The sequence below is a fragment of the Phaenicophaeus curvirostris genome, chromosome 5, assembly GCF_032191515.1.
Source record: "Phaenicophaeus curvirostris isolate KB17595 chromosome 5, BPBGC_Pcur_1.0, whole genome shotgun sequence".
Lineage (NCBI taxonomy): Eukaryota > Metazoa > Chordata > Aves > Cuculiformes > Cuculidae > Phaenicophaeus > Phaenicophaeus curvirostris.
In genome coordinates this window covers 22,984,765-23,011,532 of record NC_091396.1, presented here as the reverse complement: position 1 = coordinate 23,011,532, position 26,768 = coordinate 22,984,765, and the positions used below count along the sequence as shown (strand labels likewise).

General features: G+C 41.4%; 1 protein-coding gene across 1 annotated transcript; it reads left to right on the top strand.

Annotated features, from left to right (window-relative positions):
* The first annotated feature begins 216 nt into the window (after nucleotides 1-216).
* Nucleotides 217-26,768, top strand: ALKBH3 (alkB homolog 3, alpha-ketoglutarate dependent dioxygenase). The gene is made up of 9 exons (XM_069857889.1): nucleotides 217-283; nucleotides 3,256-3,368; nucleotides 4,343-4,377; nucleotides 6,327-6,374; nucleotides 7,899-8,002; nucleotides 10,101-10,189; nucleotides 13,359-13,568; nucleotides 21,909-22,007; nucleotides 22,431-26,768. The coding sequence occupies exons 1-9, from the start codon at nucleotides 238-240 to the stop codon at nucleotides 22,521-22,523; spliced, it is 837 nt and encodes a 278-aa protein (XP_069713990.1). The 5' UTR covers nucleotides 217-237; the 3' UTR covers nucleotides 22,524-26,768.

Below are 26,768 nucleotides of genomic sequence, written 5' to 3'. Positions count from 1 at the left end.
CCGGCCTGCGGGCGCACTTTGCCGGCTCATGTCGAGCTTCTCATCGATCAGCGCTCCCAGGTCCTTCTCCCTTAGGGAAATCGGGACGGGTTTGTGCCGCTGCAGCACCTCTGCCCGCCGGGGCCGTGCTGAGGCCCCGGGGAAGGCGGCAGCCGCTCTCGGACCCGTGCGGGGGAGGAGCGCCCCGCCCAGCCCCAGGAGGTCGGCAGAGCGGCCCCGCCCCCCGCGGGGTCCGCCATGGCGGAGCGGCGGCGGCGCGCGCGTGTGCAGGGCGGCTGGGCAGGTACCGGCGCGGCCGTTGGTGCCGCGCGCGGGGGTCGGGGGGTGGGGGGGGGGGCGCGGGGGGCGCGGCTGCGGGTCCCTTCGTGGCCACAGGACTCGGCGCGGGGCCGGCAGAGGGCGGGCGGGGGGCCAGGGTGAGCGTCGCCTTCTGTCCCACTGGGTCAGGCTGCTCAGGGCCCCCGACCTGGCCCTGAACACCTCCAGGGATGGGGCAGCCACAGCTTCCCTGGGCAGCCTGTGGCGGTGCCTCACCGCCCTCAGAGTGAACAAATTCCTCCTCAGGTCTAGCCTAAACCTGCCCCCTCTAACTTACACCCATTGCCCCCTGTCCTGTCACTACAAGACTTTGTAAACAGGCCCTCCAGCTGCCTTGTAGCCCCCTCAAATACTGGAAGGTTGATACAAGATCTCCTCGGAGCCTTCTCTTCCCCGGGCTCAATGAGCCCAACTCTCAGCCTGTCCTCATAGGGAAGGTGCTCCAACCCTCTGATCATCCTTGCAGCCTCCTCTGGACCCCTTCCAACACCTCCATATCCTTATGTTGAGGATTCCAGAACTGGACACAATACTCCAGGTTATGTCTCACAAGAGAGGAATAGAGGGGCAGAATCACCTCTCTCGACCTGCTGGCCATGCAGGCCAAAAAAAAATAATAGTCTACGAAGGGGTTAGTGGCTTGGTTCAGGAAACCATGTTTTTATTTGATACTGAAAATTTGATAATGAAAAATAAAAGATCATACTAATATAAATGTGTGTCAAATTAGACCTGTTTATACAAAGACAGCATGAAATTGAATCCTATGGTCAAATCTGTATGTTTTGAGCTTCTAATGCATTTTAATATGCTTTTTATCACATCACGACCTTCCCACACCCTTCCCTGCTTGCTTTTCACTTGAATTAATTTCTTTAGTGTTTCAGGTTTTATGAATTATGTTGTGCTCAGTCCAGGTTTGCAGGGGCTGGTCTGGTTTGTGAGCAGGGTCGGGCTCTCGCCCCTCCCCAACATAGCACCCAGCAGAAATTGCCATGTCCCTGCAGGCTGAGCGCCCTGGGCAGCTGGTGGGTTTTTAATCCTGAGGAAAATGACCCAGGTCATTTGACCTGAGCGAGAGGCCTGTGAGTTCTCTGGCACAAGGACATTTCATTCCGCCTGTTACTAAGGGAAAGTTTTAAAATTACTTTCCTGTTCTGGCAGCCAGCATGGCTTCGCCAGGGGCAAGTCCTGTGTGACCAATGTAGTGGCTTTCTATGATGGGGTAACCACAGCAGTGGACACAGGAAAACCGATGGATGTGATCTATCTGGACTACTGTAAGGCTTTTGACACAGTCCCCAACAACATTCTTCTCTCTAAATTGGAGAGATATGGATTTGATGGGTGGACTGTTCTGTGGATAAGAAATTGGTTGGATGGTCATATTCAGAGAGTTGTGGTCAAGGGCTTGATGTCCACCTCGAGATCTGTGACACTTGGTGTCCCTCAGGGGTCTGTACTGGGACCAATGCTGTTTAATATCTTCATCAATGATACAGACAGCGAGATTGAGTGCACCCTCAGCAAATTTGCAGGTGACACCAAGCTGAGCCACACTGGAAGGATGGGATGTCATCTTGAGGGACCTGGACAGGCTGGAGAAGTGGGCCTGTGAGAACCTCATGAGGTTCAACAAGGCCAAGTACAATGTCCTACACCTGGGTTGAGGCAATCTGCAATTTCGGTACAGAATGGGGGATGATATGATTGAGAGCTGCCCTGCAGAGAAGGACTAGGGGATGCCAGTCCACGAGAAGCTCGACATGAGCCAGCAATGTGCATTCGCAGCCCAGAAGGCCAACTGTATCCTGGGCTGCATCAAAAGAAGCGTGGCCAGCAGGTCAAGGGAAGTGATTCTGCCCCTCTATTCCTCTCTTGTGAGACCCCGTCTGGAGTATTGTGTCCAATTCTGGAATCCTCAACTTAAGAAGGATATGGAAATGTTGGAACGGGACCCGAGGAGGGCTACAAAGATGATCAGAGGGCTGGAGCACCTCCTATATGAGGACAGGCTGAGAGAGTTGGGGTTGTTCAGCCTGGGGAAGAGAAGGCTCTGAGGAGAACTTATAGCAACCTTCTAGTACCTGAGGGGGGATACAAGAAAGCTGGGGAGGGACTGTTTACAAAAGGGTGTAGTGATATCACTAGAGGCAATGGCTATAAATTGGAGAGGGGAAGAGTTACACTAGACATTAGGAAGGATTTCTTCACTCTGAGTGTGATGAGGCAGTGGCAGAGGTTGCCCAGGGAAGCTGTGGATGCCCCATCCCTGGAGGTGTTCAAGGCCAGGTTGGATGAGGCCTTGAGCAGCCTGATCTAGTGGGAAGTGTTGGAACTGGATGATCTTTAAAGTCCCTTCCAACCCAAACTTCTCTATGATTCTATGATTTTTTAAATTACCCAGAGTGAAGATTTTGGGGCCCATCTTTAAGCCTTTCTTCATGTGTAAATAAAACATATGAAGTGGCATGCCTCAGTTCCTCTTCTGTACTTTCTCCCTAGTTTCAAAATCTTGTTTTAATAGAAGTATTCTTCTCGAAGAAACATCTATTTGTTTCCTAAAACAAAAATATTGCAGAGGGGAAACAGTTTAGCTGCTTGGGAAAATTTCTGATGGCATGTGATAGGTGATTGTGGTAAATCTGAAAGGTTTTAGATGTTATTCTTTCTACTAAATGTATATTTTCTTTGCTGTTCATCTATGAATAACATATATTTAAAAATCTAGTTTCCTTGTAGTCACCTACACTGAGCACACCAAGAGGAAGACAGTTACTGCCATGGACAATTCTAATTTTAACTCTTAAAATTCTACAATTTTACTCTTACAATTTTAAGTCTTCAAAAAGTGGTCTCATAAGTTCTTCCAAATTATTTTTGTATGGTGAAATTCTATTTCATATGATCCTTTTTTTTTTACTCCCTTTGCCTTAGCACCTCAGGCATCTGTGGGCAGCAGCCTTGCCCCTGCAGGCACTAGACCGGCATGGATGAGGAAAGATCAGCCTCACACTCAAAACCAGTTTGTCTTTGAAAAGCCTTCTGAGGTAAATATTACATGATAACTAGCAGAATCCCATCTTTTATTAAACTTCAAATGATAAAAAAAATCAGATTTAAGATCATAGGCTCATATTTAATTAAAAGCTCAGCTGTGGTGAACTTTGTGCTTTTACCAAGGAGAGCTTGCAACTCTCTTGCATGTAGGACAAACAGAAAGTTGTGGTCCCTCTGTTGAGCCTCAGACTTTTATTATGTACCTGTTTGTAACTACTTCTTTTTTTTTTTTCCCAGAGCCAAAAGAATATGTCCTCCTAAATATTTAGGATGGTGCGATGTCCTGTGCATGATTTGAGCTCTGTTTTTTCCCTCAGTTGGAGTATGTGTCTTACTTGTTAAGGCAAATAAAGGGAGAAGCATGGGATTTGTTTTGTAGACTTTGCTTTATATCCCGTCAGCATACGAAGGGTATTTTGTTCTGTGCAGTGGCAGGGCAGTTCCTTGACTGGGGATGAAAAATATTGAACACTTCTTTCTAAGCCAGAAGTTTTTGAAAGACTGTTGTCTTGGCTTGGAAGTATTGAAGATGGTCTGGGAAGATTCTTTTTTTTCCTGTGGCAGAGACCCAGTAGCTATGCAGTACTATATTTTGACCCTCTCGCTTGCTCAACTCAGTACCTCCTTGCATCTCAGCACTTCACTAAGCTCATAAAGGAGAAGCATAAATCCCTGAGACAGTCAGAATAGTAATCCAGGCTGGACCGGAATTAATGTCCTTTAGGAGACAGTTGATTGTTAAGAACCACCAGCAGTGGTAGCTGTATTTGAGAGTTTCTGGGACATGTGGAGAGTAGATGGATTGTTACTGCTTACCAGTTCTCCAAAGGTATGTTTTTCTCACCCACATATCAGTATGCATCTATATCAAGTCACTAGAGATGGCAGTAAGCTCTGTTTGACTAAGGCATGCCAGGTACTTCAATGTTTAATATTCACCATGTATTCTCTTATTGCCTTCCAGATGGAACGCAAAGTTCCTGAGGCAGGTGTGATAGAGTGAGTATACTGCTGACTTAACTGTCCTTAATGCAGTTTTTCTGTCTTGTTGGTCATTGAGAATTTGCTGAAAAACAGTTCCTTCTCCATTTACAACTGCCATGCGTTTGGAAGAAATTTTAGTACAAAATGTAGACTTTCAGTTCTTTCATCCTGAACTGAATTTAAAATCAGGAGCGTTCAAGTCTATGTTAATAACTTTTTGTAGCTTTGGTGCAGCTCTATAAGCCAGGAAGAACTAACAACGGGATATTCTGCATCAACAGAACTGCAAACAGGTCTTCTTTCATTAGCAATGTACATTTTCCTAGAGCCATCCCTGTGTCAACTGTGTTGAAAATTACTTACCGTTATCCATGAATATAGTTGGTATGGCAACTCAAGCAGTGCTTTCTTTGAAGGTTCAGAAAAGTAGCTGCTAGTAAGTGTCATAGTGAACCTAGATATTCATACAGTTTAGGTCATTTACTGTTTGTATTGTAATGGGGATCTTATCAGAATAACCTTGGCATGAAATGTGGGAAGATGTGATGGTGTATGGTGAGGATCTTGAAAATTAAATTTGCTTCAGTTTTGTCATTTCAGTAGAATTTTCTTAGTAAGTGGTTCCTAAAAGGCAAGTTACAGATTCAGCTTTTGACTCACTGTATCTTGGGTTTACTGTGAGGAATCTGGGGTTAGTTTTCTGTCACAACTTCAGATTTGATGCCAGGTGGGTATTTGTGCAGAGCAGGCATGATTCAGAAGAGGTGTTCAGCTGTCCCCGCACTGCTAGCATGGTAGAGAACAGTTCATTAAGTAAAACTACTTTGTGAGAGATGTTTCTGCCAGAAGTCATGAAAAATATTGCTGGACAGAATTACAGAATTTCCCAGAACTGTTTACAGATTGTAACAGATTTTCTTATGTTTTAACTTTCCCTCTCAGTATGAATGGTACAGCCATATGTTTTCTGCATATTGTTGATGATTAGTAGTAACAATGTAGTATTTAGGATAACATAGTATCTAGGTATCATGTAAATTCAGTTCACTGAAACTGTTTTAAAGTTTCACTGACCTTTCATTTGCTACACTTATTTACATATCAAATACAAAAATACAGAGGAAACAAAACTGAGATGCTGTTCTCATCACAACAACAAGCTCTAGGTAATATAGTGTGGTTTATGTTCTGCTTGTGCAGTATGGAAGAGATCAGAGATTTCTGTTTATTTAACTTTCTTAAATACAGCACAGCACAAAACACAGTGTGTGATTCTGTGAGCTAGTGAACTCTTTTGAGGAAAAAGTAGTATTGGAGAGTGGTTAACCCCTGCAACGTTCTAGGCAAAAAGAACAGTGCAAAGTCTGGAGCTAACTTAGAAGAAAATGAGATAGTAGGTGAAGCAAGCAGTTCATACAAGAGTAAATAATGCTTGATGACAAAGCAACACATAACAGGGAAGGACTCTCTGTACCAGCTACAATAGTTAAAATACTGCTCATGTACTACCTGCAACTTGGTTTCTCTGTGTCATTGCTTTTAGCAGAATGGTGATGACTGAAAACTGGATTTTGCATCTTTAGTTACACTAATATTCTTTGTATACCTATAAATGCAAATCTAACAGTCAGGGTGCAGTCTTGTGTGGTTGTCTCATCTAGATTCCCTGCGGCATCCCTTGTTTACCTATCTCTAGAGCCCTCAAACTCTGTATTGAGCCTTCAGTGAAATGAGAGTGAGAGGCAGGAAGTACAAACTCATTTGCTTCTGCAACACTGCTTTCTGCCTTACTGTGACCTCTGTCTCCCAGAACATTGCTGCTTCCCTTAGTAGTGCAAAGCTTTTTTACTTTTTAAAAGTATACTCTTCCTAGTCTGGGTTTACAGCAGTTCTAGTCCATGCTGCGGATTATAATTTCTTGTTGTTTGTCCATCTGATGGCTCTTTCCTTTCTTACATCCTCAGCAAGCCTGGTGTGTATGACCTCAGCAAAGAACCCACTGGCACTTCTAGGTAAGTGTATTGCACATTTTTGAAGCTTGTAATTTGCTGTTGCAGAAGAATACAACAGTACTCAACTTTCTGAGTTTTGTGCTTTGCAGAGTGCTTTGACTGTAGCAGGTGCCTGTTGCCCTTCCTGTTTATCTTCTGTTTGTTGTAGTTTTGGAAGTATTTGAGTGTCAGGTAGCAGAGACTTACACAGTTCCAAGCAGCACTGAAGAGAAGAAAAATGAGCCTCTTAACATCTAGTGCTTAATGCATCTAGTGTTCTTGTCTGGGATAATAAGAAGGGGCTGTGTCCATTTGTTACATCATCCAAACTAAGTCACTGCTTGAAATCTAGATCAGTATTTCTCTGTTACCAAGTGCATCATGTCTGCATTGTATGGTTAAGTACTACCAAAAACTTTTAGCTGTAAATTGGAATTGGTTTAAATTAATCTAAAAAAACCTTTTAACTTTAGGCAGATTTGGTAACTTTAGGGTTATCGCTTTTGCTTACATGCTATGCCTTAATTATTTCAGGTCTAGGATACTTCAAAACAAAACCTGCTTGTTTTGTGATTCCTGCTAACTGAAATGGATTTTGTTTTACCTTGCTGACTTAGCTACAATATCACTATTAGTCCTTTTCTTCTGAATTTGATGGAAAAAGTGGCAAGGATATAGGAACTTTCTGTGCATTTAATTCAAAGCTTTCATCTTGGTTTCTTCAGAAAGGGCAAATAAAGTTTTATACCAATTTGAAAAGTAAAAGCTTTGACCAGCTGGAGAGAGAAAAAGTATGCAGCCAGCTGAGTTATTCTGTCATTTTCTGGATTTTGTTTTCATAATGTCTTGCTGGAATATATACAATTCTGGAAAATTGGAATTTGGAGCTGTCTTAGTACCTTTACTATATATTCGTATTGTGACATCTTTGGAGCATTGAATACTCCTCTCTTGAACAGCACTCCTACTTTGCACCCCACCACAGTGGTCAGAATATTTGAACGCTGTTGTTAAACTAAAAATTATACTTATGAAAATGTAGCAATAGGAGAGGTTATATACTCTAGGGTTCTTCTGCTTGGAAAAGAGAGATAGGATAGCAGTAGTGATAAAGGGCTAGCAAATTCTGAGTGGCATGGAGATCATGAATAAAGGGCAGTTATTTACTCATGTTGATTATAGTACCATAGTCAAGGCTATCTGATCTATCAAATGGGATGTTAATAATAAGCAGAAGAGTTTTTGACACATTATGTGGGTGATAGTGGGACTCATAGTTGGTGTCTTATGTTTTTATAGGTTTTAAAAAGCAGTTAATTGTGTTTGGTGAGGGGAAGATTCATCAAGAGCTCCTGGTGCCTGTTTTTTCCTTCACACCCGCTTTTGGCTTTGCTCAGAAATAGGATATTTGACTTAGACTTTTGGTCTGATACATTACATGCATTCTTATCTTCTCTAGGAATCCTGGAAATTAGAATTTTTTTATCAAAGCATATATGTAAATCTATAATCCTTCCATATTTTCTTTCTCTTTTTCTTTCTTAGGATTCATTTGATTCCTGGCTTTATTGACTCAGAACAAGCAGACTGGGTGTTTGAACAACTCCTCCAAAACATACCCTGGGGTCAGCGAACTCACGTCAGACAGGGTAAGGGATGTGTAGGCCAACTTTTCAGGTAATTCCCAGATAATTTCTATACCAAAATCCATAGATTGCTTATCATGCTTTTTAATTTTATGTATTACCACTTCTTCTAGCCTGGCTCCAATAGACCTGCTCAGCAGGACTGGAGGGATAGGTTTCTTTTGAATGTTTATACAGCAGTCCAAAGTGATGGCAGTCATTCCAAGGGTCGACTCAAAATTCCACTATTTACTTTGAACATAGACAAAGTCACAGCTCTTTACTTCTAGCCAAGTCAAAGCAACACTCAATTTTCGGTATGTACATCGAATGCAGTCAAAGTTACAACTCTTTACTTTGAGCTTGGTGAAAGTAACAAACAGTTTACAACACGGACTTGGATACAGCCATATTCACCCAGAAGTGCCAAGAAAAAAGCGAGGTAGATTTAAGGAGAGGATAAGGACAGAAAAAGAAAAAAGTAGCAGAACAAAGGGTGTATAACGTAAAAATAATTGCCCAATGAAATCCAATGGAGCTTTCAGCAGGAAAACATAGTCCACATGGTAGAGGGCACGCATATGTGCTTCTTGGCACAGATTACTTATAGAGGAGCTCTGTTCCCTGTTAGCATACAAGGAGGGATCTCACAGCCCCTGTGCTGTGTCTCTGCATGGAAAATTCTCCAGCTGGGGCACGTGCAGAAATTCCTTTGGGAAAGTTCTCAAATTTGGACTGGGGGTTCCATGGGTCACTGGCAGTTCACAGGACCCTTGCCAGAATAAACAACCCCTCGAACCCTTCAGGCATGCATATGCAGTCAGGGACTCTCTTCCCTCTTCAGGATACACAAATCCTTCAGCCACTGCAGTACAGACAGCTTAGTGAACAGCAGCGGCCCAGCTGCAGGGAGAGGGATGGAGGGCAGTGCCTGGTCCTGCACCAAACTGCACAAAGCCCCAGGCACACATAGTCTTGCACCCAGATGGATGTTTAAGACATGCAGATAAATACAAATAAAGAAATTGATGTTTACTCCATTACTTCAGATATTTCTTTTCAGGTTTTCCATGCGTATCTGAAGAGTACTGCTCCTTGTTTTTCAATCTCTGTCACCACATTCCTATTACCAATTAAATGAGACCTCTCCAGATTAAAAATCCCTGTCTTTGAATTTTACTGCCTCCTCTGTCATCCCCAGTTTTCTTACCCACTCCTTTTTTGGGTTATTTCTGTGCTCCATCTCTTCATACTGTCTCCCAGCGATGCTGAAAAAGTGTTCTTTGAGGTTTTTGTCACCAGGAATACTTTTTGCCTCTCGCTTAAAATCCCAGGAGAGCATGTTTCTTTTCCCTTGTCTTTGCTTATTAGTTCCTGTATGCAGTAAGTGAGGAGACTGCTATTCTGGATTTGTTCACTAAGGGGCACCTGTTCTAGCTAAATATTCTCTTCAGTCAGGAACGGATATAAGATAATACATCAGAATTACAGGACAGGGCTGGAAAATGTCTTCAACGTCTGTGTTTATTGGCTTGCAGTAAAGGTACAGTGTAATGGAGAATGTTACCTGTCAAGCATGAGAAATAGTTACCAAGATAGTCTTTTCAGAAGCTGGAAGTACTTTTAACTTGATGTTTGCATTACACCACAGAGCACACATGTATCTGACAAAATATTACTTGTCCAGCTTTGCTCCATTCTGCTTCTGTAATGTCCCATTGACAATACAGTCCTTTCCACTTCATCCTTTCCAGTAGATGTGTCTTCCAATGTTTGCCAGCCTATTGGGCACTGGAACAAGGAGAGTAGATATAAACCAAAATTATAAATAGAATTTCAGTTTCATTTTGCTACCTTTGACTTGTGTGACTTGTCTGGCATAGCGATGAGAAAACTGATGTTCCAAGATTTTGGCAAGGTAATTCCTCCTTCAGAGTCAGGCATGCTTTTGAATAATGTCATTCCTTTATAAGGCTGAGGATTTTAAGGGGCTGCTTTTTAACTTCAGGTGAGTGGACAGTCCCTTTTTGATCAAGTGTCTTGTCAGAATTGCATCATCTTTCCATTTTCAAGCACTTTGATAAGGCAGCTGAAAAAGTCTTCCTGGTCTTCTTTTTCTTAGAAGTATCTTTTGAGGAACCAAGGCTTACCTCCTGGTATGGGGAACTTCCTTACACGTACTCCAGGATAACAATGCAGCCAAACCCAAGTGTATGTATATGTTTACAGTTTTCTTTTATCATCATCTACAAAGACGTTCTTTGCAGGACTGAAACATAGAAATTCCCTCTATTCTCTTTTTTTTTCCTTAAATCTAGAATATGTATCAGCATCTTGTTTGTGGTCAGCAACTTATTCTAGTGGAATGCTTCATAAAACAAACGTTATGAGTGGATTAACTGAGGGGAGCGTGATTTAGTGGGTAAATTTTGACAAAAGGAATCTCCAGTGTTTAACATTCTGGTTTTGGGTTACTGTAGCTTTAGATGAAAAGCTGAATGGTTCATTGTAACTTACTCTGTGTATCTTTATATTGGAGGTTGTACTCAGTCGTACTGAGTTTTCTGTTGTAAAGATATAGTAATGTCAATTACTGAAGTAGTTACTTTCAGAAACACTTGGATTCAATACTGCTTAAATAAGAATTCAGCATATTGTTGATTCCTATGCAAATACTATGAAATTCACATACACAACCAGCCTGCTCAGCGCCTCCAGCTTGTATGATGCAATTTCCTATGCTATTTTGGAAGGGTTAAAAACCTTCTGAGTGACTCGGATGTTTTGTTCTCATCCCCTCTCTCTCTCTCTCTGACTGCCAGCCTGTTGTCCCATTGGCCTGTCTCTTGCTATTGCTTTGTTTGAAATTTCCATGGCAGTAGGATGCAATGTTCTGAACCATAAATTGTGACTCTTGAAGGCTGGATAGCATGAGAGAGAAGTGTTCTAAGTCCCCATTCTGCTGCCAAACAGGGTTACCTTGTAGCAAAGTTTAGTCTGGGCAAAGTGGAAAGACGTTATTTAACAAGATGATTCGTGAAGGTTTTGTAGTCTCAAAAGTACCGTAGTTCAGAAATTCCATAACCTGTGGAATTTATGATGGAAAAATAGGCATTTTTTTTGTACTCATTTGTGCAGTGCTATTTTGAATGGACTTTTCTAGAAGCTGAATGGCTTTAGGGATTGGAAATGCCCCTCCAAAATAGTTCTGCTGTACACTAATGATCTAAAACCAGTTTAGAATGGCCTGTTTGGGAAGCCATTGCTTCTCAGAGGTTGGATAGAGCCTATGTACCCTGAACTGACAGTTTCAGTTCAGTCTGTGTAAAGTTCAGAGTTAGCAGTCATTTGGCCATTGGTTTGTTTTTCTCCAAGAAGTACAAGGCCTAAACCAATCATGCATGTGGATCCAGTCTTTTATTTCTGAGTAATGCTCTTTTTTACTGAGAGGAAGAAACTCCAGCAGAATGTGAGATGCACTGGCAAACTTGCATTGCTGGGAGCCATCCCAGCCACTGGTTGGGAAGTGCCAGTAGGCAGATATGTGGGCATGCGAATACTCAGATTTTTTAGATGTGGGTACCTGCAGCCCAGAAGCAGCAGTGGATGGTGTAAAGAGCACAGTCTTTACTTGTAAAATAGGGTTTATATCCTGAAAATATTCTGAGTAAAATGTAATTTAGTGGCAGCTTGACCAAACCCAGTTACCTGCCTTGAATGCCTGATCTGCAGGAGTAATTAGCTTTGTGCCTCTCCTTTTTTTTCATTTGTTAAGACTGGGCGTGATTGCAGCACTGATAGGTATAATCCAATCCTCATGCCTAAATTAATTTTGGTATTAGAAAAATGATTCTTTGTAAACAGTGATGACGTTGGTGAAACAGTAATGTTTCAACAAAATTACTTCATTTGCTGCAGGTTTGTAGCGTGGTTTCCACTGAATTGTAAAATTCACCATATGGTAACATTTTTTAGTAATAAATATTTTTGTGATAGGAATTGAAGGAATCCAGTCCTAGCTGGACACCGAAAAGTGCTTTCAGTAAGTCTTGTTGGAGACTTCTGTCATCGCATGGCCTGCACGTAACTGTACATTCAGGCAGCCTAGTTACAAGCTATAGCTTTTTTTAGGTGGTGTCACCGATTTCCCTACATGTCCTATAGCTGTTTATGTATAATTAATTATTCACATGATGCTTAGTCATTGAAGAGGTGACTTAGCTAGAAGTAGTGCATTAGAGATTAGAGAAGGATGGTATCTTGAGGCTCCTGCAGTGTAGCCAATAGGTTAAAACCCCCCTGGATAAACATGAAAAGAAGGTGGTTCAGATCTGATTATTACAGGTGAATATTAAGAACAAATTCCTGCTTTCTTTTCTTCTTTCTGCCAGTGATATACTGGAAGGTTTGGAATCCGTTTATTATCTCTTAATTTGTATTTCTGCTTATAGAATAGGCAATAGGCAATGTTGCTTTGACTTTTTTTAAAAGTCATATAGTAGTTAAAAGCCCTCTGACAGATGAAAGTCAAATCATGATATAAATTCATAACATTAAATGATGTAAATTCATAACGTTAAATAATGATTCACTGGACTGAGCTGTAATGGAATGCACAGAGCTGTGTTGGGCTATGGGCTCAGCAAGATGTTAGCAAAAGGAAGGATTAAATTCAAGTCCTGTGACACTTTTTGCATTCCACTGAGAGGTTACAGCGTCAGGGTTCCAAGAGGTGATTAGTTAGGCTCAATAAGCTGTACTAACAGAGCAGGGACAGAGGGCCATGTCGTGACAATGTTGGGCCAGCCATTGTCTCTTGTTTTGTGTCAACAGCTACAGGCAATTGAGAGTGTGTCATCTAGTCAGTGATTGCAACTTTCTAGATGCATTATGCCCTTCAGCGAAGGCCAAGTAACTCAGATATTATCAGAACCTTGCGTTAAACTTATCTAGCTTGGCTAGGAGGTTGAAAAAAACAGGTATGCATGGGAGAAGTTGCACAGTTTTTGTCTTAGTTAAGAGCTCTCAATGTTTATCCATGGTGAGTTCAAGCAAATTTCACTCTGCCTACATTCTCGCCTTTCATATGATTGGGTTGGCTGGCTACATTAGTAGGAAAGGCAGGCTGACTTTGGAGGTTTAAGAGATGATTTAGTACAGAGTGATAGGTAACATCTGCGTATTTTTTCAGAAAGCTTATTCCTCAGCTTTACTAAATTGTAATCAGAATTGTTTAGAGACATTTGTTTGACTTCTAATTTATTGTGATTACAGTGCAGTATATATTTTGTTTCTTACTACTTTTCCCCTTGTGTCTTGATGTTGTCTGCTCTGGCCTGCTTTCATTGTATTTACCCTACTCCTGCTGTCTTGATAACAGTGGCATCCTCTGCTGACCATGCTAAAGGAGCGCATTGAAGAGTTCACTGGCTATACCTTCAACTCTCTTCTTTGCAACCTGTACCGGAATGAGAAGGATAGTGTAGACTGGCACAGTGACGATGAACCATCACTGGGAAAAAATCCTGTCATTGCCTCGCTCAGCTTTGGTGCTACCCGGACCTTTGAGATGAGGAAGAAGCCTTCCCTTGTGAGTGTTTGTATCACATCAAGAAAGTTCTGTAGTTAATAATATGTTTAGTATTTTCCCTCTGGAGAACTTAATTGCTGAAAGCATTTAATAGTAGCCAATGAAAGCACAACTCATAAAGTTCTGTGGAATAAATTAGAGATCAAGAAATCTGTCACATGGAAGGTCACATGGAAGGCAACATCTTGAGGATGGAGATGGGACCACTCTAATAATGCACAGCATTGTAGTGCTGCAGTGAGATCACAACCTGCGCACTGTTCTACCCAAATGTGGGCCTTCCCCATTACTTAAAATGAAATCAATGATGTTGGAAGGGGATTTGCACTATGTAAATGAACCAAGGAGCTGATACTATTTTCTTTAACTCAGGCAAAAATTATGTATTGCGTAGTGGATGTGGGTTGAAGAGTAGCTCTGACTGCTCTTGTAAGTGAAAACCCTCTCAATGTTTGCCTTTTGACTTGTTTGTGTTAAGATTGAGGGACAGTGAAGAGAGGGAAGGAGCTAATTTCTTCTCTGTAGAATACCAAACCATATCATCATACTTCACAGTCTAAACAGATCTTTACTTTGATAAAGAGGCATATGTGGAACATCCTTTTGGAAATTAGTTGGTGATTCAGAGGTGAATACTCTTTCTAGACAAAATGCTGTGCTTGCAAATGCTGTGTTTACAAGCCAACTTAAAGTTTGCAGTTTGCATTACCCAAGTAAAGGAATCGCACATTCCTGTGTTGAGAATACAGGCCTCACTTTAGGGTATCCTGCTTTAAATGTCTCTTCTGTATGTCTAGTCTTTGAGAACTTTGGGAAGAAGTTTGCTGTCTGCTTATGTTGCTTTTTATTCTGAATAAGTAATGCAGAAAGGAAAAGTGATGATTGTCAGCCTATTAGAAAACTTTATGCTGTTGTACTGAAGTCTGCCCATCAGCAGTTACGTTGGGTCACCTTGTCATAAGCAGCGAAAGTCATAATTTGATTCAGAAAACAAATAATACATATTTTTCACCAGTTCTCTAAGGTGTGAATTCTGTGTTGTTTGAAGTGGTGTTAATCCTGGTCCCTGAGCATGAGATCACATAACCAGTGCATTATATCAGTGGACATAGCATGAGTATCTTTGATGTCGTGATGATAATAAAATGTCAACTGGAAAGTTCATTTCTATGGGAACTGTAAATGGTGCTTGGAATAATTTCTAGAAGTACATGTGTTCCCCTTTCACGGATCAAAATCAACACCACTTAGATTTCAGTATAAACGTTGTAGTTTCCCTCTTAAAAATCAAACCCGTTTCTTAAGCAAGATGTCTTCTTTTTCTGTTTTCTGAAGAGACACCTAGTATGAACAACAGAGAAAATTCAGTCTGTGCCGCTTGTAATTGACCACCTTCTTTATCTGTACTGCATGATTTCTTCTCTTTTCTCCCTGAGATGGATGATTTTCTATATATGTATCCCTCAAGCTCTCCTAATTTTTTTTCTTCAGTGCCTCTAACCTGGCACTTCTGGCTAGCTGAATCTTGTTACCTATGAAGTGTATTCCTTTTGCAGGTGTGACATACCTGTGTCTAAAGGTATGATTGATCCCCTTGTGCAGAGTGAGCTTTGAACAAGTTGCTATTAACTGCATCCTTTGCCTAGAGGAAGTCATACTTAATAATTATATGGCACACATTACATATTCTTTTCAAATTCCTAAAACCTACAATTTTCTGAGAGCTTCGTATGACACTAGATGCTTTGCCAAGTGGGAGTTACAAGAGACTCTGATGGAAATTACAACCTTTCAGGCTGTAGCACCAAAGAAGTAATTTTCATACTCTATTCTAAAGTAGCTTTCTGTCTTTCATTAAGAGAAAGTTAGAGTTGATTGTTGATACTTGAAGTTTGAGCATTACTTTTGTTCAAAAGCGAGTTACAGGAAGAGGAATGTAGTCTAGGGAAAAGGGCTTCAGATTAACAGTCATTGCAGGCATTCAGGCTCTCCGTGGTTTGTAATCTGCCATAGCAATACATCAGGTTTTCCAGATTTAGCCTTCATTGAGGAGAAAAAGGGGATGCCTCCAATCCCACTGTCCGCATCTGCAACAAAGACATTAAACACCACTGGTCCCAATAGTGACCTCTGCAGAACACCACTCATCACCGGTCTCTACTTGGACACTGAGCCACTGACCACAACTCTCTGAGTGTGACCATCCAACCAATTCCTTATCCACCAAGTACTTCATTCATCAAATCCATGTCTTTCCAATTTAGAGACAAGGATGTTTTGCAAGACAGTGTTGAATGCTTTGAACAAGTCCAGGTAGGTGATGTCAGTTACTCTTCCCTTATCCACCAATGCTGCAGCCAAATTGTAGAAGGCCACCATATTTGTCAGGTGTTATTTGCCCTTAGTGAAGCCATGTTGGCTGTCACCAGTGACCTCCTTATTTTCCACGTACCTCAGCAGAGGTACAGAGGAGGATCCTGCCAGGCACAGAGGTGAGACTGATCAGCCTGTAGTTCCTCAGGTCTTCCTATTTTCCTTTTTAAAAATGGGTGTTATGTTTCCCCCTTCCCTGTCAGTGGGAACTTCACTGAACTGTCACGACTTCTCAAGTAACATGGATAGTGGCTTAGCCACTTGAGCTGCCAGTTCCCTCAGGAATGATGGATGCATCTCATCAGATCCCAAGGACGTGTACACCTTCAGGTTCCTTAGATGGTCTTGAACCTGGTCTGCTTCTACAGTGGGCAGTTCTTTAATCTCCCAGTTCCTGCCTTTGCCTTCTGCAACTTGTTTGGTGTGGCTTGAGCCCTTGCTGGAGAAGCCTGAGGCAAAAAAGTCATTGAGTACTCCACTCTTTTCCATATCCTAGGTAACCAGGTCTCCTGATTCCTCCTGGAGAGGGACCACATTCTCCCTAGTCTTTCTTTTATCACAGATGCACCTACAGAAGCTTTTCTTGTTGTTCTTGATGTCCTTGGCCAGATTTAATTCTATCAGGGCTTTAGCTTTCCTAACCTGATCCCTGGCTGTTTGGACAGTGTCTCTGTATTCCTTCCAGGCTACCTGCCCTTGCTTCCACCCTCTGCAGGCTTCCTTTTTGTGTTTAGGTTTGTCCAGGAGTTCCTTGTTCATCCATGCAGGCCTCTTGGCATTTTTGCCTGACTTCCTCTTTGTTGGGATGCATCACTGCTGAGCTTGGAGGAGGTGGTTCTTGAATATTAACAAGCTTTCCTGGGCCCCCCTCCCATACAGGGCTTTATTGAATGATACCCTACCAAGCAGATCCCTGAAGAGGCCAAAGTCAGCTCTCCGGTCTCGGTCCAGGGTAGTGAGCTTGCTGTGTGTGCCTTCCTCACCATCCTAAGGACCTTGAACTCCACCATTTCATGATCACTGCAGCCAAGGCTTCCCTTGAGTTTCCCATTCCCACCAGCCCTTACTTGTTGGTGATAACAAGGTCCAGCCTCATTACCCCTTCTGTCACTTGGAGAAGGCAGTTATCACCAATGCGTGCCAAGAACCTCCTGGATTGCTTGTGTCCTGCTCTGTTGTCCCTCCACAAGAGATATCAGTCTAGTTAAAGTACACCATGAGGATCAGGGCTTGCGAACATGAGGCTGTGCCTATCTGTCTACAGAGGGCCTCATCCACTTGCTTTTCCTGGTCCAGTGGCCTGTAGCAGACCCCCACTAAATGTCACCAGCCCTTCCCTCCCTTTAATCCTGACCGATGGGTTCCTCCTTCATCCCCAGATGGAGCTCCATGCCCTCCAGCTGGTCATTGACATGGAGAGTGACGCCCCCTCCTTGTCTCTCTTGCCTGTTCTTCCTAAAGAGCCTGTATCCCTCCATTCCAACACTCTAATAATGGGATCCATCCCACCATGTCTCTGTGACGCCAGTGAGATCATACCCCTGCAGGCGTGTGCACGCCTCTAACTGCTCCTGTTTATTTCCCCTGCTACATGTGTTTTCATAGAGGCACTTAAGTTGGGCTCTCAGTGAAACTATTTTACTGGCTGGAGATCCTCTCTGTTGCTATTCAGGTGCTTTCCCGCTGACCTCTGTTCCTTCTCCAGGCTCTGAACATCTACGTCTGGCACTGGCATCAAACTAGTAGGAGTGGGATGGATTAAGGATCCCCTCTCCTGGCAACTTTAGTTGAAAGCCCTTTTCACCAGCCTGGCAAGTCTGTGATGAAGGATGCTTTTCCCGTTCTCTGACAGATGGACCCCATCAGCCCCAAGTAGACCAGGTTTCTCAAAGAAAATCCCATGTTCTAAGAACCCGAGCCCCTGGCTGTGGCACCAGTCCTGTAGCCATTTGTTGATGTGCCAGATTCAATTGGCCCTTTCAAACCCCATCCCTTTGACCAGGAGGATTCATGAAAAAAACTATTTGCACTCCAGAGCCCTTTACTACTGCTCCGAGAGCTCTGTAATCCCTCTTGATACCCCTCAGACTGCTCCTGGCTGTATCATGGGAAATGTTGATGGGTTGTTTTTTTGTGCACGTTTGTGTGAATTTTGACATTTTTGACATTTGTCTGGTAGGAATTTAGTAGCATTTATGTAGGCCACTCTGAAACTGTCACAAAAAGAAATGTTTTTATCCTTTCTCTGCATTTTGCTTTGGCAAAAAATGAAAAAAAAAAAGTTATTTAGATGGTTTTTTTCCTGAAATTTGTTCTAGGGTGAGGGAAACGAAAAGTTCAGTCCTCTGTATTTCTTTTTGATCAGTACTGTACTAGATGAATAAGTGGTCATCATATGATGGATGGTAAAGGAGTGTAGTGACATGTATAGCCTATTTGAATCTGCATCAATGAGTATCCCTTGTGTATAAGCACAAATAATTCTTGTTCAGATTTCAGCCCAGTGCATGTAAAAAAAGCTACAAATAAATTTTGGGAGAAAAATTCCCCACTGGAATTATGGATATTTTTCGTGGAATTAACATTACACTAGAAACCTGCTGGAATTTTTATTTTTAAGCATTATTTCTTCTAAATACTGCCTTTTCTGTTTATTTGGACCAGTTTTGTGGTTGTAGCTGATATTTTGCCTTTGCTTTGAATGATTTCTAGGATTTTTGGGTGCCTACTTGGTAGTTCAAAGTCTACAGGGAAGTGAGCTGGTTTCTTTTATCTTCTGCTTCTAGTCCTATTAAATTACTGAAACTTTTTGTTGCCTCCTTGTTTCCCCCTCATCATTGTAGCTCCTGCCCACACTGATACCAAGAGATACATGTTTTGGTTTAGAGCTGTGATTCATGCACACACACACAAAATCTATTAGTTTAGTCAGCAAGTACTCTTGTGCTTGCCCACAGCATAAATGCCACCACTGCACCACCGTGACCTCCTGTTCTCCACGCAGCCTCAAGGGCCCTCTCCCACTTGTACATGACTTAATCGTCCTCCTCTAGAGGAACTGATTTCACTGTGTTAGATGGGTCTTTCTGAGACAGTCACACTACCATTTTTACTGTTGCTTATCACTGCTCAACTCAGTGAGACAATACCCAGCTATCCGATTACATATTTCTGGAAGCTGAGTGTGAAATGTTATTTCAAGGGTGAAGGGTGATATTTAATGTTCCACTAGTCTCCCATGTCCCACTGGGAGGTGCTCTGTAGCAGAGGTCTGGGTGCCATAAGGATCAGTTGGGTGTAGTTGCCCAACAAACAGCCATGTGAAGCATGGAAGGAGTTAGAAAGCCAGCTGTCAGATTGCTCTTCTTCCATCTGTAACCAAGGAAACTGATTGGTGCTGGGGAAGGGACGGGGAGCTTCGTGTGTGTGTGTGTGTTAGATAGTAGCAGGATGTTAGTGGTGTTCTCAATCAGCCTTCAGATGGGTGTGTCCTTCAAATGAAACACAGAACACAGTCCTTTTCTTCTGTCCTTGAGTAGCTGTTCTAGCCGAAGTTCAGAATCTCCTAGTACTTTTGAGAAGAGCAGAAAAATAACCCTTTGTGTCCTAACGGGCCTAATTGAAGACACAAATGTGGGTATAGATGGAGCACAGTAGAAACAGAGACTTGTGTCAGGATGATGAGTACCAAACTTTTGGATTTGCATGAAGGAGAGTTGCAGACAGCAGTGGCTGCAGAGGAGGAGGTGTTGTTGGCCAGTACTGCCATAACTTAGGCAGTTGTAGACAAGCAGGGAGAAAGAAGTGAGTGCTTTAGAGCTACCTCACTTACCATCTACTAGGTCACCTGCAGAAAGACTGAGGGAGTTTAAAGATAGTCCTATGTAGGCGGGTGAGTGGATTACGAGAGGAAAGGGCAATATGACTGAAATTCATTCTTTCTGAATCTGTAAAGAAAAGAGACACAGTGAGGATTTTGTCAGGTATACTGAGACTAAACAGGTTAAAATGCAGAAGTACTGATAGATAAGACCACTTTGTTCTGAGGGAGGCTCTTGCCAAAGCTAGTGGTAGAAGAGTAAACTGGAAAAGAGGAATACAAGCAAGAATAAAGTCTGGAAAATATGAGATTAGAAGTTTTGTAAGGTTAATTCTCTTGGTAAAAGGTAAACATGTAATGCAGAAGACTAGAAGCCATCATTCTGCATGAAACCTTTGAAAATAATTTTGCTCATTTGCCTGTATAACTTCATTATTAGGTCCATGAAGATGATCAGAGCACCCCCATATGAGGAGATGCTGAGAGAGTTAGGCTTGTTTAGCTTGGAGAAGAGAAGGCTCCTGGGAGACCTTATAGCAGCCTTCCACTACTTAGTGAAGGAGACTTACAGGAAAGATGGGGAGAGGCTGTTTACCAGAGAGTGCCATGATAGGATGAGGGTTAATGGCTTTAAGCTGAAAGGGGCAGATTTAGATTAGATATTAGGAAGAAATTTTTTACTGTGAGGGTGGTGAGGCATTGGAACAGGTTGGCCAGAGAAGTCATGGATATCCCACCCTTGGAGGCGTTCAAGGCCAGGCTGGACAAGTCTAAGCAACCTGATCCAGTGGAAGGTGGCTGGAACTAGATGATCTCTAAGGTCCTTTCCAGCCCAAACCATGCTGTGATTATTATTTATACATTCTTCTACAGGATGTTTTAATTTACTTTTTCTTGTAACAGAAGATGCTTCCACACTTCCAGAACCCAATTTTCAATTAACTTGCCTGAGACTTAAGAAACAAACTTAGGTGATTTATATAGGTTTATATAGATTTATACTAGATCTTTTCTCTTTCTTACCTTTTTGATTCTGATACCATTTTAAGAAAAAAAACCATGATGGAGTCCAGGAATTCTTAAAGATTTTATATTCACAGCTTCCCATCAACTTGTGCTGAGCTTTCCTCACTTATTAACTGTATGTACTTGAATTAAGGATAAAATAAGTTTTAGCCAGTGTACTCGGACAGTGAAACACTTGAATTGCATTAAATGTGCAACTTGAGGTTATGAAAATTCTGATGTACTAAGAAGCAGAAGAGTTGCTTTCCTAAACCTGTTCTTGGAAGCAGCTGGTTTTGTGATTCATATATAGAGGTGCAAACTGATCAAGTATAAGTTACCTGATGCATTTCTTTCTGTGTTTGTTATCAGTATTTTTAAAGTCCTTTTCCTCCTTAGATGTGAAGAATAAATTTCCTTTGTAAACTTCTTGACCTCTGAAAGTCAACTGAGATTTTTGTATATCTCACATCAGCTCTAGTGATAAAAGTTCTGAAATGAAATTGGGTGGATAGTGTTTGTAATGACATGTAAGACAGTAAGAACTTCTTGTTTAACTTCGCTGGCTCTGCAAAACCAATTGACGTAAAAATATTTTTTCCTAAGTAAAACTACGCTCAGAGTTGTCCTATCTAAAACAGAAAGTGACTGGTGCTTCTACCTGCTGACCTTGCTGACTTTTCTAGGCCAAAAGGATGTTTTCCCCTAGAAAAATTGTTATAGAACAATTCCTTTTAAATCAAGATAAACAAGAGATAAAAATAAGTTCACTCTTTTCCATCCATAAAGTGAAATATGTAATCCTGCGAAATAGAAAACAGTCATGCAACGATATTTCTCTGCTTTCCATCAGCAGTCATGTGTATAATGCCTATTTTTGAAATTTTTTCCTTGTTTTCTCTGACATTTAAGGAAATGTTTTTGGCATTACAGCTTACTTTAATAGAACAAGATAAATGGCTAGTAATTTTAGAAGCTTAAAAATATGTTTTGCATTGTCTTTACAGAGAATACTTAGTGCAGGTGATTCTTAATGCCTTCTGACTCCAGAGTTTTAGTAAGCATATGTAAAGACTGGCACAGCCTTGCGCCCTTAGGTATCCCAAGAAATGCATTCTTCAGTGTCTAATGATTCTTTTTAGGAAGAAAATGGAGACTATACTTATGTACAAAGACTGAAAATCCCACTTGATCACGGGACTCTGCTGCTGATGGAAGGAGCTACCCAGGAGGATTGGCAGGTGAGAACTCCTTGACACCATTCATGTGCTGTACTTGCAATGCAGTTTTCTAAATATGCATGAGGCACTCCCATAATGGTGTGGGACGTTTTGCTTCCAGTGACACAATTGATTCCCAGTGCATTAATATTGCTCTCTGCCTCTGTATTTCAAAGCACCCACAGAAACAATGGCTGTTCTTTCAACTGCTAAGTGATGTCATAGGAATCAGCTCAGGTGTGCCAGCAATCTGCAAAGACCTTTTGTTTTCATTGGCCCTGAGCCCTTAGAACATTAATTTTTTTGCCTTACCTAAATGTTTAGAAATATTAATAAAAAAAGTCACGGGAAAGGAAGTTTTTTGACATTGTTTGAATACCTGTATTTTAAGTTTACAAGCTTATGTTTTTTTTCTTCCCTCCTCCTCCCCATTCCCCTTTACAGCATCGAGTACCTAAAGAGTATCATTCTAGAGATGCACGGATAAATTTGACCTTTAGGATCATTTATCCAGAACGTGATGGAATTCGGAAGTGAAGAGGCACTTTGAGCATTGTTGGATATAAACCCACAACAGATCCAGAGCCTCAGATTGCTACAGATTTAAAGGAAGCCTTACAGGAACAAAGTTCTGTGAAATATCTGATGCGGAAAAGAATCAATGTTATGAACATCTTTGACAATCAGAAGCTGCCTGTGTTATGTGGACAGTGCTGTTTTGAGTTGAGAAATTATATGCTGTGAGATGATACTAAACCACAGGCTTTAAGTTTGTAAAAAAAAATACGCTCCTTCTTAAAAGAGCACAAAGTACATGAAAGATCTGAGAAGCACTGGCTGCAGCAGAAAGATTCAGTAAGCCATTGTTTTTGGACCTTCTTTTGTCTCCCTTTCCCCCCAAGTGGCAATCTGTGTTCTAAGTGATGACAAGACAGGATTCTTTTATATATGTTTGTGCAGAAATGAGAAAGCTTCGTGACTTAAGTATTACTCACTTCACCAAGGCGTACTGCATAGCTTGTCATTTCTAAATTGCAAAGTCTTTGCCAATGAAGAAATAGGTTTCATTATTTATATAACTACTTGAATTATACTATTGTCTAGTTAAACAGAGGGTCAAGGCTCCTTTCTGCTACGCACTCTCTAGTCAGACTTTATCACTATTTATCCTTGTAGACAAAACAGACAGAGGCAAGCAATAGAGACACCTTAGCCACGACACTTGTCAGCCAGGTTGAAGCTGCCCATTGCTTGAGTATTAACAGTCCTCCATTCCTGCTGCCTTAAAACTATTACCTCTGTGTCATAGGTAGGAAGATAGACACAATGAGATGAAAAACATTACTTTCAGAACTTGCTAATAAATTCTTGGTTTCTTTTTTGTGTTTCTTTTTAGCAGAACTAAGTAGTGGCTTCCGGTGATTTCAAGTGGGACAGGAAATGTCAGCATCTCTAAATTAGGCTTATGCTGCCAAGTTTGATATCCAAAAAAAGGCTAGTACAATGATTTGGACCCAAATTCTTATAATCACAGTTGCAAAGCTACACTAAGAAGAGTGTAGTAGCACCAAGTGCAGCATTCACTCTGGTGCTGCTGCTTCTAGGTCAATGCATATTGCATTAAAGAATATTGTGTGGTACGTTACCTCTTGAGCCTCTGCTGTTACAGAGGAGGAGTTTCAGACTCAGGTCTGATTCTAGGTGGAGTTGCTGGAGTGGATAGAGAGTTTGCCTGCCCTTGCTACGTCTTGCCCCTTAGTAGGAACCAGTGCTGTCTGGGTGTTATGTCAGGTATGCTGCTTATGTGGTTAAGTTCACACCGCAGCTAAATGACATCCACTATACTGGATCAAAACAGGTTTGGTACCACTTCACTTTCTGCCTGAAGGAGATCTAAACATGGGTAAATATTCTATGCTTTGTAACATGTTAACACTTAAGCAAACTAGCATCCCTCTTCAGTGCAAGAATAAGTTGGTGTTTAGAAAATGTCTGTCTCTTCATAGCCAGCATTTGCTGTCGTTTAAAATTCTTAATTGATGAGGGTAATGAAGTTAAAATATTAATACTCAGTTATGCCTATGTTTTAATGTTATTGATGACCTAAAGGGCAGACTGTTGAGCCATTTCAATCCCTGTATCCTGAAATTGGACAGAATAATTTGTATACCAAACAACCCTAGAAGCAGCTTCTCTCTGCAAAGCACTACACAGGTTTTGAAATGGCTTATTCTTCTAAAATGAATAAATGTTATTAGAAACTTACTTTATTATCTAATAATGTCTTTACTTTCATCCCAGTTTGTACAGAAAGATGTTTTTGGAGTATATTTAATGTTAATTCCTTGCATCTAAGATCTGGGCTTCTGAGAACTAATGCTGAAGGAGGCAGGTGCTTACTTATGTGTTTATTTTCTCTGGGTATCTGGAGCTCTGTGCACATCTCTGTATTTGCACATAGGTTTGGCTGTCTTGACAGAGTGGTTTTCCTTAGCAAAGGGGCAGTTCTAATTTCTCCGGGTATTCTGACAAGGCAACACTTTAGCCTTCACCAGTCCATACAAGCTACATCTATTTACACTGTGTTAAGAGCAGACATGCTGCAAGAAAGAGTAGGAGTTGGGCACTAGATGGAAACTTTTAAACCCCTAAACCTCAGCTTATGGAAATTGAAACTTATTTGAATTCAGTGAAGCTGTTCCCATGGAACTCTCTTGGGGCAATATCCTCTGGTGCCTACTATGTTCTGCTCTCTCGCGTCAACTGTGCTGCTGCTTCTATCAAAATCTGGTTGACAGCTGGGAGAAGGTATGTGTCCTCCCCCTGTCCTGAGTGCCCTAGCTGCAAGGGAACAGTTGGCATAGAGGTCAAATTTCTTTGTCAGCTGGGAACTTGTGGGTCGTTCCTTCCTCCTCAACCTCCTACCAAAAAAGTCACTTAGCCAGGTGGCAGCGGATTGCAACCACCTGCCTGCCAGGATGGCAGGAAATGGTTCACAGCAGAGGAGATTACAGCCCACATCAGGAGATCTTTCTGCAGGGACATTTTTCCTGTAGGTAGAAATGTGTTCCTGAATGCTGCAAGCACTAGTACATTTCTCAAAATGCATGTGCACAAAAGAGAGATTTGAGAAGTCTTAAGCCTAGTGGTGTTCATGGCCCCTAAAGACTTTTCACTAGAGAACAGGGCAACCTGAAGCTTTCTAGTGCTACAATTCAGCTGTTCCTGCTGTTGGAGTCAAGTGCAGAGGGTAACATATTTAGTGGTGAAGATGTAGTTAGGTTCCATTCTTTAACTTAAAGATAGCTGGAGGAACCTTTCCTGTAGTTGTTGTATGGATTTGAAAACAATACTTCTAAAAATACTACCCAAAAGATATTTTTCTAGTTATAAGGCCTTCTTCCTTCCCAGGACTGTTTTGACAGTACAATATTCCTAGCCAAAGATTTTGGAAAAAATGTTTAAACTCAGAATACATTACATTAATTTAGAGTAAAATATATTTGTTTTCCTGAAAACAAAGGTCTATACCTACAGAGAGGATTCAGGGGTGGGGAGGTGCCTGGGGTTGCTGAGTGTTAGACTCGCTAGTCTAAGCATGGAGTAGTCTATTTATATGAGGTAGTGGTGCAGACACTAAGAACTGTTTTGCCTACGGAGCACTTCTGAATTGCACTTTCCATATTCCCTGTATTCTTTCTGTGTTTCCCTAACTGCCTCTCTTAACCTTTTCTTAACCTTTCTCCCTCTCACTTCCTTTGTTATTTATTCGTCTATATCTCATTACATCTTGGATGGCTTCCTGCTGCAGGTGTGATGATGTGATGATGGTTTTTTATGTAGAAGATAAATACTTCGGGATTGCTTTTTTCCTGTTTCTTCATTCTGAAATGTTATTTTTCATCAGACTATATGTCTGTCTTCCAAAAAGAGCTGAAAAATTGCATTCCTCAAAACTGTTTGTTGTCTATGGCTTTCAACAGATGGAGTCTACCAATTACCCCTGTTAAGATTCCCTTTTCCAAAACAGCCATCACCTTTCCTGAAATATAATGGCTCTCAGTCTTGATGATAAGGAGCAGATGAATGGAACCTGTCTTTGGTAAGGATGGATAGTGGCCCGTCTCCCCAAGGGAACACGCAGGAGCTGTTCTGAAAAAAAGGATGACTGGTTCCGTCAACCATATGTAACCATTTATTTATTTCACATCTATATATAATATTCACAATATATAGGTGTTATGTAACCTATATAACATTATTAATTAACCATACTGGTGTCAGGAATCACTGTCTCCATGTTACTTGCAATAATGCTTTAATCACAGAATACTTGAATGTTCAAGCATGAGCTCTTGATGAAGCTAGAGTATCTCTGATTGAATGCCACCCTGCTGACCAAAACCAGGTTGATCTGAGCACACTCCATTTGAAATCAATAGCAAAGTTCCATCATTTTTCTGCTGTATTTGGGTTTCTTTCATTTTTTATGGGGAAAAAAACCACTTCAGGATTTTCAGCTCTGATTATCTTTAAAGCCGTAGATAATTTTATTCCTCCTGTGTTAGGTTAATTCTTGCTATATATTTTCCACTTGTCATGACTGATGGGCTTCGTATAGCTGCATAAAGTAATTTATAGCTACAATAGTAATTTAGGTGAGAAGTGGTGCCTGGAAGACGTTAAAAAAAACATCATTTTCTTAGCGTGGTATTGGCAAAGTATAGAAGACTGTTGTCTTGGCACTTGGGATAGAAGATGTATGAGGGGTGCTGTGAATCC